The sequence below is a fragment of the Aristolochia californica genome, unplaced genomic scaffold (genome assembly GCF_029961685.1).
Source record: "Aristolochia californica isolate CCGP_79_NKW_82.1479 unplaced genomic scaffold, dmAriCali1.0.hap1 SCAF_1, whole genome shotgun sequence".
Classification (NCBI taxonomy): Eukaryota; Viridiplantae; Streptophyta; class Magnoliopsida; order Piperales; family Aristolochiaceae; genus Aristolochia; species Aristolochia californica.
In genome coordinates this window covers 61256634-61269103 of record NW_027181770.1, presented here as the reverse complement: position 1 = coordinate 61269103, position 12470 = coordinate 61256634, and the positions used below count along the sequence as shown (strand labels likewise).

General features: G+C 43.8%; 1 protein-coding gene across 3 annotated transcripts in view; it reads right to left on the bottom strand.

Moving 5' to 3' along the window:
• The window catches only part of LOC137954702 (light-mediated development protein DET1), a 77247-nt gene that overhangs the window by 17664 nt on the left and 47113 nt on the right, over positions 1-12470 (bottom strand). For all 3 annotated transcript variants that reach the window (XM_068801690.1, XM_068801691.1, XM_068801692.1), the window contains exon 4: positions 2789-2947. In XM_068801690.1, coding sequence (XP_068657791.1) covers positions 2789-2947 — 159 coding nt within the window. The remainder of the gene's footprint in view (positions 1-2788; positions 2948-12470) is intronic.

Genomic DNA, 12470 nt, shown 5'->3' with positions numbered 1-12470 from the left:
AAATACATTTCCGAAGATAGATGGCAGCTGTGTTCATCCAGAAACGACAACACAGCAACTCGAAAGATAAATTCCAAAACAGGATTAAGATCCCCGATTGATAGCCAGCGAAGCAGAAAGCTTTCCTCGGAAAAAAAAATACGGTTTGGCTAAGGAAGATAATATGGCCTTAATTCGAGCAGAGTAATGACAGACTACTCATTCGTCGTCATCCAGAAACGGCAACCAATCTGGCGCAAGCTTCCAACAGAATGGGCTGATTCGTGGTCACCGAAGCATAAACCAGAGGCAGTCAGACGTCGACCAAACAAAGTCGGCAACACAATACGACTCCCGACGGCAGCAATCTTTTTCTGTCTTTGCACGAGAAACAGAACCAGAGTCGTCGTCTTCTCCGACGACGAATGAAGCGGGAGAGCGGCTTCAGAGACAGAGAGGGATCGTCGCGGTCGACGGTCATGAACCAGAAACTCCCAGAAATAGAATGGCAGTATAGAGGTGAAAAGGTAAAGCAAATAACTAGTACAAGGACAGAAAAAAAAAAGATAAATATGAACATAGACAACTACAGATAATAGATCAGAAAATATCACATTATCTCTATGGTTTGACTAAGTCAACTCACAGAACCTGCTCTGATACCATGTTGAATTTATGGAAAAGAGAAATACTTCACTGACTTGATGTAATCAGAGTACATGAACCCCTATTTATAATAGAGGAAAGTAGTAGAGTCCGATTACAATTAAACTACCCTTGTCCCAATTACACCCAAACTCTAACACTTAAAGATAAGTCCTAGAATAATTAAATAACTCAACATAAATAGAAGACTAGCATAACTAAAACACATTTAAACAGAAACTCTTCTGTGAGACCTACTTCCATAATAATTTTGGCTCCGTAAGACTTCTTATTGTGTACAACTCATCATTGTATGGGCCTGGGGTGTTATGGGACAGCAATCACAGTGCGTCAGACAACTGGATCCTGGGCTAAGTACCTATGCCTTCCGCTCCTAACAGGCCAGTCTTTTGGGTAGTATTAGCTAGGTGTTTAACATTTGGTATCAGAGCGGGCGCCACGCTGCGAGTTTGATTCCCGGGGCGCGTAGAGGCTGGATTAAAATTACTGGTAGGCTGCAGAGGCTGGATTAAAATTACTGGTAGGCTGCGGTTGGGCCAGTGTCGCTGCACCGTCATGGTCGTCGGCTCGTAACGGTGGGAGTAGTGTTATGGAACAGCAGTCACAGTGCGTCAGACAGCTGGATCCTGGGCTAAATACCTAAGCCTTCCACTCCTAATAGGCCGGTCTTTTGGGTAGTATTGGCTAGGTGCTTAACATGGGGCCTTCTCCTTGGTCTATGAGCCTTGAGCCCATCTTCCACATCTCTTAGATGTATGGGTCTTCCATAGTCTTATGGGCTTGGGTCCATCTTCCAACACACTTGGATATGTAGGTCTTCCTTGGTCGTGTGGGCTTAGGCCCATCTTCCAACAATATCCCATACACGAAAGACTAAAAATGAGAAGTTAGTAAAGAAAATGCTCCAGACGGGTATTATCCAGCTCGGCACTACTTCCTACTCTTTACCAGTACTTCCACAAAAAAGATGGCCATTGCCTTTTTGTGACAATTATAGGGCATTGAATGACAAGTTTCCTATTCCAGTAATAGGAGTTATTAGATGAATTAACATGGGGCAGTTTTTTTTCAAAACTAGATTTCCAATCAAGATACCATCAAATCCACATGGTACCAGAAGACATTTACAAGACTGTTTTTTTCTTAATAACAAGGAACAATATAAATTTCTGGTCATGCCTTTCAGCCTAAGAAATGCGCCTTCAACTTTTTTGAGTTTAATGAACTCTTTCATACCTTACTAGAGAAGTTTCTTTTTTTTTTTTGGTACTTTTTTATGACATTCTTATCTGCAGCAAGTCCTTCTAGGAGCATTTTGAACATCTATAAATAGTGTTGAATGTGTTGTAGCAGAACATTTTTTTCTTGAAACAATCAAAGTGTATTAATTAACAAGGGGATCCCTACCTGGGACATGTTATTAATGTCTGAGGGTTTTCAACAAAGCCTAATAAAATTGCTGCTGTACACACTTGGCCATTGTTGACCACTATAAAACAGTTGATGAGATTTGTAGGATTGAAAGGCTATTATAGAAGATTCATCTATTTATGAGAAGCTTGCTCAACCCTTGACTTTTTTTTTTTTTTTTAAGAAAAGTGATAATTTTATTAAGCAAGAAAACGGACAACAAACTAGGGAAGCACACCCCTTACAACAAGGGATTGGAGGGAGGCTCCCTGCTTAGCAAAAGCATCAGCTACACAATTGGCAGTCACTCAGATCAACTATCTAACAAGGGTTTCTTGGCAGCATCTTGCTGTTGGAATTACAAAACAAGCTGCCATCCATTTCATCAACAGAAGCAATAACCCTTCACCATAGGACACGTGACACCCTTCAAAAAGTATCTATGGCCCATTCCAAAAAAAAAAAGTATATATGGCCCATTTATGCCACGAAGAAAAAATAAGTGCCAATAGATGCCTATGAGGATTTTTAAGATACAAATCAAGAATCATAAGCCTGTCATTCTTTATAAACACTTGATAGATTGAAGCTGCACAACTCTCAGTCAACGAAAACAAGATACTGTTAAATGAACATTTTTTTTTTTTTGAGAAAACTGTTTAATAAACATCATTACCAATTTATAAATATAAAAAAGTCCAAATGCAATGGATTAGAGATTTCAACAACCAACCATAGTATGGTCTTTCTCTTCATTCCATATTCTGCGGAAAATAAATGAAAGCAATCGCTGTTTGATACCACTCAGAAAAGAACCTGCACAAGACGTGCTATGGTCACCAAGAACCCTCCTAGATGATACATCCTGTCTAGTTCTGTCCAATGCCAAGCACTGCAAAATACCAGTTGAGAATCATTAGATGTCCTATGCAATATCTCAAATCTTACACTAGTCTTTGGCAGCTGTGTACGAATGAAGCTGGTTCCAACCAAGATTGCCAGAATAGAAAACATAAACAGAAAACAGAAAAGGGAAAGCAAACAAGATACTTAGATGGCAATAAATTTAAGAAATCAATTAGAAACCAGTTGGAAATCTATAAGAAAATTTAGGAGAACAGGTAAGAAACAACTAACATATGATACCAAAGAAACTTTTGAAAACTTAAACATAAGCTCTATGCAATATTAACAAAAAACCAGGGTTGGAAACAAAAATCTCACGATGCACGACGAATGGGACTGGGCAACTCGAGGAGTCACTAGCACCTCCTGCAGTTGCCGATGGCCAGCATCGATCTCCGGCAACCTCGATGGTAGCTCGAATATTGATCCGGTACTGTTTTTTGCAGGGAAGGAAATCAATAGGGTGAATGATACCGCGTCTCCCCTCTCCATCTCGCGTCGTCCTGCTCAGAATGGTGGAGATGTTCCTCGTTTCGTGAAGGGAGATGCTAGTGCAGGGTTTCTATGTCTCAATGTCTCGATTAGAGATCGAGCGATGGGAAAGGAGGGTCCTCTCAGTTCGCAGCTGCACAGTGACAACTTCTGAGGAACCAGGCTGGGTGAAGATCGTGACAGAAATGGTTGGACGACTGTTCGAGCTAGAAAAACTAGCATAAGAGCAAAAATCGGGTCGTCAGAAACGTCATTTTCATTCGGTGACTCAACTTTAGCAATCAGTCGTACTCAGGATCACACTGGACCTGTGACTCGTATCACCATCTGTAATGATGGGAAACGAGCCTTCGTTTCTTTCCCGACAACTGAGTGTTCGTCCTTCCTCAAGCAGTTTGATGCGGCTACTTCGGATGGTGGTCGCAGAACTCGCTCCAAGGAGCTTCAGATTGGTTTGATTTCCTTCCGTTTTTCCATCTTTTGCTACCAGAAGCAATAGGAATGCAAGATTGTCGAAAGTCGTGGAGAGCTGGTAACAGCTAGAGTTTATATTCCAGAAATGGCAGGACCTTTCGGTTGCCGCCCCCCCCCCCCCCCCCCCCCCCCCCCCCCCCCTCGTGCTATTGACACTTTGATTACCATGATCGACCCAAATTGGAACTCTACTAGCCTCGCTAGTAGGTTTTGTGCTCGGCTGCATCCGGATTACCTTCTGAGGGTCTCATACCTTAGACAGCTTGTCTAGCTGATCTCCTTCATCTCCAACGATGACACAGCCACCGCTTTAAACACCTTATCCTGCTGTAAAGCACTTCTTGCAGATTCATCAATTGCGACCCATTGACTTCTATCACACAATATGGGAAATAGATCTCGATTTAGGGTATCTTGATCGAGCTCTGGTCGGATGACACACTTCTTTGGATTGTGACCTTTTTTGGAAGGCTTCTCTTTCAGGCGCCGGAATTTGCCTCGTTATCTCGCATGGATGTGGCGAGACTATTTCTCATCCCGAAGCAACATTAGACGGGGTTCCAATATCTCAGACTTTCAGTTGGCAAGAATGTTTTTGGACAAAGGTTGTCTTTGATGATTTGTCCGTTGCTAATGGCGTCGGCCAACGATTGGGGGAACGGAGTCCCTCACTGCAACATTTCTCCCTGTTGACTCAGGTTGACTGAATCATTGCCAAGCCGAATCATGTCCCTTAACCTGGTGTCTGGCCAATCAGCCCCAATCCTATGGCAGCTAGCCCTGTCACTGACGTTACCCTCCAGTCAAACCCACCCGAGCCAAACCCCCTATCACAACCTACCACCACTGCCATCATTACTCCCTCACGCGAACCGTCGTCGACTCGCCCTCTCCTTCCTAACCCCCCTAGTACTTCAACCTTCTCCTTCCCTTCAGACTTTAATCATTCCCTTCAACCCAGTACCGGACAGCACCACCCCTCACAATTGCCAACCCCTAACCACCCAGAAACCCCCCATTTCGACACGTGGTTCCCTCAGGTCCCCCAAAATGCCCTCTTGGAGACCTCCCACAACCCCATAAACACCCCCCATTGGCTCGAGCACTCCCCACCCCTAATCCAGTCCCTATCCTCCCATCAAAATGCCCACACTGCCCTCCTCCCCATCTTGGCCTAACTCTGATCAGGAACTTTCCGACTCGGAATCTACCACTGCAACATTTACCCAGCCGGCTACTATTGTTCCCAGCACAAGTCAGTCAGGGGGATCGTCTACCCCTACTCTAGCCACATATCAGAGGCGTCGTCGAGCTCCTGGTCAAGAACCCCCACATGGGGAATCTTGTCGGCCTGACCACTCCTCGGAGCGCACTCAGCTCCCTCCTCTGGATGCTCGTTCGGACCAGTTTATTGTCGCCCTACAGTTTGAGAGGCATCGCTATGATGTTAATACCTGGCAACATAAGATGAATCTTGCCAGACTTATGGGAATCGTCTACAAAGGCTATTTGCCTGGTGATGAGGGTTCAGGAGTTCCCAAACCACCCCAGAAATGATTGGTGGTCTCTAAGAACGTTCGAGGAGTTGGTTCGCCTAGGAAGCATGTTGTAATTATGTGCTTTCTTGCTTCTGGCAAGCCCTCAATTGTTATCCTCCAAGAAACGATGTATCAGACTATGATTGCCTCCAATGCTAATGAAATTTGGCCTTGTCCTACTTTGAATTGGCATACCATTGATGCGGTGGGCCACTCAGGTGGTCTAATTGCCCTTTGGAATTCCAACACGGTTTACTTCACTAATCTCTGCGTTGGCCAATTCTCGACTGGGCTACAGTTTCATGACTACTGCTCGGGTTGCATCTAGGGGTTGGCTGGGGTCTATGGGCCTACCAGATACCGTCAACAAAGATCATTTTGGGAGGAGCTACACGATCTTCTCCAGTTCTGGTCAGTGCCTTGGTTTATCGCCAAGGATTTCAGCGCGATCAGATTTTGTAATGACAAATCCCCACCTGCCACCCGTATATCTTCTTCTTTTTTTATGAAATGTGATTTTATTAAGAGAACAAAAAAGAGCTAACTCCTGACACCAAGAGATTGCAAGGAGGCTCCTTGCTTGGCTAAAGCATCAATCACAGAATTTGCTGATCTCGAAATGAGAGACCAAAAACAATCAAAAAGATTGACAATATCCAAAATTTCAAAAAAGGCATCTCAATGGCACCACGAAGGTGAGGAGGCATTCTCGCACCAGCCAATCACCACCTTAGAGTCTCCCTCGATCAGGATCAGCCCGGAGCAATGATCACGAAAAACACGAAGCCCATTAAGAAGATTTGAAGCTCAGCCGTCGTGGAGTCTGCAATACCGAGAGGCCCGGACAAGGAGACAATCTGGTTCCCGAGAGAATCACGAATCACTCCACCGAAACCGGCTAAGATAGGGTTACCGAGAGAGGATCCATCAAAATTCAACTTAAGGACTCCAGTAGGAGGCGGGGTCCACTCGCAGATAATGGGGGGCTTCGAAGAAATGTGGAGCTGGGCAAGGCACCTCCAATTATTTCTAATGGATGATCCCGAGAAGCGAGAGAAGGATGTTCAAGAGTGAAGCCAAGTAACAATATTGCCTGAGATGGTTTCAATGACTCTATCTTGAGTGCTGAATTTGGCATTGAATCTTCTTTGATTGCGCTCAAGCCAGAGACCCCAAGGGATGAATGCAGATAAAACAGAGATCATCAATTTCCCAAGACCGGGGATAGGAGTCCTTGCAAGCATTCGACAGGTGGCAACCAAATCCTCAGGGAAGCAAAGATGGAGCCCGGAGCCCAATTCTGCTATGTATCGACATCCATATCCCCCAAGAGAAAGGGCACAATAGAAGCAAGTGGCTGACAGTTTCTTCAATTGCATGTCAGAAAGGGCAGATGGGTCAACTCTGAGTTGGCCACTAATTCTGAGATTGTCAGCAATGAGAATCTTGTTGCGGCACGCACTCCACATGAAGAATTTAATTTTTGGGGGGGGGGGGGGGGGGCGCTGAGATGCCATGTGAATTCCACTGCATGCTTGGGACCATGAGTGATCCCGCCTCGAATAACAAAATAAGCGAAGGAGACTAAGAAGGAGCTGCATTTATCTGGCCACAGGATTAATTTATCTGTTTTGTTAGCTTGAATTCTAGCTGGCTACAAAGCGTTCAAAAGGTGACTGGCTTCAAGACCTTCTAGCTCAGATAGACTACGAGAAGGCTGAATGTTCCATCCGCCATTATCGGCGACTTCAACAATGGTACTATTCCTCAATATGAAATTCTGAAGAGGTTAGGGAAGGTGTTCTGAAGTGCATATCACCCAAGCACCAGTCTTCCTAGAATTTGATACGATGGCCATCACCCACATAGAATCGAACTGCCAATGAGAAAGTTGTAAGGAGATAGAGAGACCTCCATATAGGAGATAAATTCTTTCTATTTCCCCCTTCAATCCACCAATTTGAGGAAATGCCGAGCTTTGAAAGCACCATATTTTTCCAGAGGTTTGGAGCAAATGAGTTGAGTCTCCAAAGCCGGATTCCGAGACCTCCGAAGCTCTTTGGGAGGCAGACTTCCTCCCAATTGACCAAATGGTACTTGAAATCAGAGTTGTTTCCTCTCCAAAGGAAGCCCTTCTTCATTTTATCCAGTTGCTGACAAACAGAGGATGGGCAAGGCATGAAGGATAAATAATGGTTTGGAATGCCAGCGATACATGATTTCAAAAGAGTCAACCTTCCTACCTTGCTAAACAACCGACCCTTCCATGAAACAAGTCGCAATTTCATTTTCTCAATAACTAGAGTCCAAAGATCTTTGCAAATATGCCCAGTGAACAAAGGAAGGCCGAGATTGGTACAGGGGGTGGATGAGATTACGTAACCAAGCACTTCCGCCATTTCTAAGAGGGAGTTTGGGTTGATGTTAACCCAATCAAGGAAGTTTTTCTCCAATTGACTTTCTGACCTAAGCAGATTCGAAGAGCCCCAAAACTGCCTTTACTTTTTTTATGTTGTCCATTGTTCCTGCTCCGAAGATCAAAGTATCATCCGCATATTGAAGGACAGGAATATTGAAAGCCAAGGAGTTGCTAGTTGGATGAAGCCATCCACATTCGTTGGCCGAAAATAGCATAGCAAAGAGGAATTCCGCCACAATATTGAAGAGAAGAGGGGAAAGAGGATCTCCCTATCTTAAACCTCTAGATCCATTGAAACATCCACAAACTATACCATTCAAGACCAGAGAGTACGTAGCGGAGGACAACAGCTCCTAATCCAATATCTCCAACGATCTCCGATGCCCATTTGGATCATGATGTCATCCAAAAGAACCCAATTTACCCGATCGAAGGCCTTTTCTAAATCCAACTTAAGTGTAAAAATTGGATCATTCGAGCGGGAAAATTGATCAAACAACTCGTGTGTTGCCATAGGTGAGTCCACGATGTTTCTACCTTCAAGAAAGCACTCTGGCCATGACTAATGACAAGGGGGAGAAAAATTTTGAGCCTGTTTGCAAGGAGTCTAGCAATAATCTTGTTCAAACTTGATATCAGGTTGATAGGATGAAAGTTACCAGGGGTCTCAACATTTCTCATCTTGGGGATCAACGAGATAAAGGGAGCTCCCATGTTGCGGAAGGAGATGCCAGTCATGAAAAAACCTACAACCAACTTATAAATATCTCCCTTGATAGTAGGCCAAGCACGGTGGTAGAATTCACCGTTAAATCCATTAGGGCCCGGGGCCCGATCACATGCCATGCCCAAGATTGCCTTTTCAATTTCCTTCTAGGAGAAAGGAGATTCGAGAATAGATGAAGCAGAGATGGGGAGATGCCCAAATTAAAGCTGTTGGACTTTGGGCCGGTTAATAAAATCATCAGTGTATAAATCTGTGAAAAAACTAAGCAGCTCATTTATAATATGGATCCTATCCAACGTTACCTCATTATTGATGCATAAGGAGGTAATTCGGTTGGATCTCTTCCTCGTCAATGCGAGGGAGTGGCAAAATTTTGTATTAACATCTCCTTCAGTTAGCCATTTAAAACGGGCTCTTTGTTTCCAGCTGACTCTTTCCTGAACTAGGAGAGCTTGCAACTCCATTTGAAGCGAAAGGCGAGTCGAAAATTCAGATTGAGTTAGGTACCTTTGTTCTTCCGAAGAATCTAGCTCAGCAACGTGGGTGAGGAGAGAGAATTTCTTTTCTTTGGCAGATTGGCAACGCTGGAAGGACCATTCCTTAAGAATCTTTTTAAGGAGCTTGAGCTTTATCGGAAGAGACCACTCTGGCCGACCCCAAGCAAGTAAGTTGGACCACCAGTTTTTCATAAGCACTTCAAAATCATCATCCAAGAGCCAGGTGTTTTCAAATCTGAAAGGGGGGCGACCTGTATATCTTCTTCCATGCAAAGCTTTGCGTATTTCATTGGAAGTTCTGAACTTGTGGAGATTACAATGTCAGGAAAGACCTTCAATTGGTTGAATGGGCAGAGGCAACCCATCCAATCAAAGCTTGACAAATTTCTTGCAAGTTCTGATTGGCTTCAGCTTTACGACAATGCATTTGGCAAGGTTTTTAATCGTGTGGGATCTAATCATTGGCCAATCCTCCTATCCACCTCTTTTGGAAGATGGGGACCGGCTCCATTCCGTTTTGAAAACTTGTGGTTGTTAAATGTGGATTTTGATCATCTTCTAGCTAAAGAGTGGTCTAGTTTTATTGTTGGTGGTAGACTCGACTGGTTCCTCCCTCAGAAGCTGAAACTCCTCAAAAGTCAAATTGACATCTTGGGCATCTAATCTGATCTCCTCCCTTTGTGCATAGAAAGCCTCCCTCCTTTCCTAGATCGATATCTTGGACCAAAGTGAAGAACAAAGGTACCCCTTGAATGTTGAATTCTCTTCTCACTGTGAGCTTCAAACTAGCCTCCAAGCTATTCTTCACTTGGAGAAAGTGCGATGGAAGTAGCGTGCCCGTTTCCGATGGTTGATGGAAGGGGATGCCAACACGAAAATTTTTCTTGTCACCTCTGCAAGGCAGCGGACTAACTGAGTTACCTCATTATGTATTGACAAAGGTTACCTCGAATAGATCCTCCATCACTGATATTCTAATCAAGTTTTATGCAGATATTTACACTGAGGAGTGCCCATGTCGACCTAGATTACAGCAACTTTGCCAAAATCTCAGTTGTTGTTGCTTCTTTCCTGGAGCTTCCTTTGTTTGATAAGGAGATTGAGAAGGTTGTTCTGGGCCTAGCATGTGACCGTGCGTCGAGCCCAGATGATTTTTGTTGAATTTATGGAAAAGAGAAAAACTTCATTGACTTAATGTAATCAAAGACATGAAACCCTATTTATAATAGAGGAAAGTAGTAGAGTTCAATTGCAATTAAACTACCCTTGTCCCAATTACACCCAAACTCTATTACTTAAAGATAAGTCCTAGCATAATTAAATAACTCAACATAAATAAAAGACTAACATAACTAAAACACCTTTAAACTAAAACTCTTCTATGAGACCTTCTTAGTAATAATTTTGGCTCTATAAGACTTCTTATTGTGAGAGTCATCATGCCATAATTGTATGGGCCTGGGGCCTTCTCCTTGGTCTTATGGGCTTGGGCCCATCTTCCAACACACTTGGATATGTGGGCCTTCCTTGGTCGTGTGGACTTGCCCATTTTCCAACACTCCCCCTCAAGCTGGGGATGAGAGAACATCACGAACTCCCAACTTGCTACAAATGGTGTATAGGATCTTCTCGTATAAAATGGCAGTCCTCCATATCTTCCAACACTCCTCACACTGGTAGTCTCTTCCATGAGACCTAGCTGGCATAAGATAAGTGAGAGTAAAATCACTCCAAGTATGACATCGCTCTATACTCCAGTCATAACTCATGCTGGATGTAGGACACACTCCTATCTTCTACAGGTAGTGGGTCTATACGCGGTGCTCAGAAGTGTAATGAAACTCCTCCATCACCGTGTCCCAACCCAGGACACCGACTCTCAAGTGGTAGGAGTAATAAATGCCAAATAAGGGATGTAATGGGTAATTACTCGAAAGATAATATTCTGGGGCTACCTTGGCTTTCGTCATCAATCAGAATAGCCAATGCTAATAAAAATCAGTAACTAAGAGTCCTTCAATAATAATGTCTCGTCCAAAGAGACACAATAGCTACAACTGAAATGGGTATGGGCCCATATAACACGAACCAAAATAATAAAAATCCATGTAAAAGGATGAAATAATCCGATGTGAGTATCTGCACCAAATAATATGTTGACCAAGGAATATGTTACGAATACCTCAAAATAATAATCCAGACGGAGAAATAGAATCGAGTCGAACCGAGTAAGATATCAGACCAATATAGCCGAATCGCAGAAAAATAGGTACAAACCTTGTGACCCGGACCCATATAACCGAGGCAGAAAATAAGTGGGTTATGGGCCCACCTTCCAATAATTTTGGGATAGGGCCTTGGACCCAACTTTACATGGTATCAGAGCAAGTACTCATATGTGGGCCTACACCTAAACTATCCACTTGTAGAGCCACAAAAGAGGGCCTACACCTAAACTATCCACTTGTAGAGCTACAAAAAGAAGGCCACACCTAAACTATCCACTTGTAGAGCTACAAAAAGAGGGCCACACCTAAACAATCTACTTGTATAGCCACAAAAAGAGGGCCTACACCTAAACTATCCACTTGTAGAACCACAAAAGAGGGCTTACACCTAAAACTATCCACTTGTAGAGCCACAAAAGAGGGCCTACACGTGAGGGGGAGTGTTAAGGAATAGTCCCACATGGATTAATGAGTACAAAGATCTTGAGTTTATTAGTTAGGAAAGAGGTTTCCTAAGTTGGCTAGTCATTTTGGGATGGGCCTTAGACCCAACTTAACAGTTTTAATGGTGACTTCTATAGTAGGGTTTGACCCACAATTAAGCAGGACATCTCTAATATGGTTCAAGCCTTTCACAGTGAAGGCATTACAATCCGGACCATGGGGGCCTCCTTTATTGCCTTGGTCACAAAGAAGGCTAATGTTGAACAGCCAGGTGACTTCCGCCCCATCAGTCTCATCTCCAACTCTTACAAAATTATTGCTTGGCTCCTCGCTCGTCGTCTGAAAACTTTCCTTCCCTTGGTCATACATCATGGTCAAGGTGTTTTCCTTAGGGGAAGAAATATTATAGACTCCTCCATGGTGGCGAATGAACTTTTTGATCATTACTCCCATTCCAACACCCCTCGTTTTGCTTTGAAGTTGGATCTTGAGACGGCCTTTGACCGGGTTAATTGGCATCTCTTGGATGATCTTTTGGGTCGGATGGGGTTTGGTGACTGTTGGCGGCTTTGGATTAGAACCTGCATTTCTTCGGCCTCCTTCTCCCTCCTTATTAATGGGAATGTTTGGTGTTTTTTTAAGGGGACCCAGGGAATTAGACGAGGAGATCCGCTATCTCCTCTTTTATAC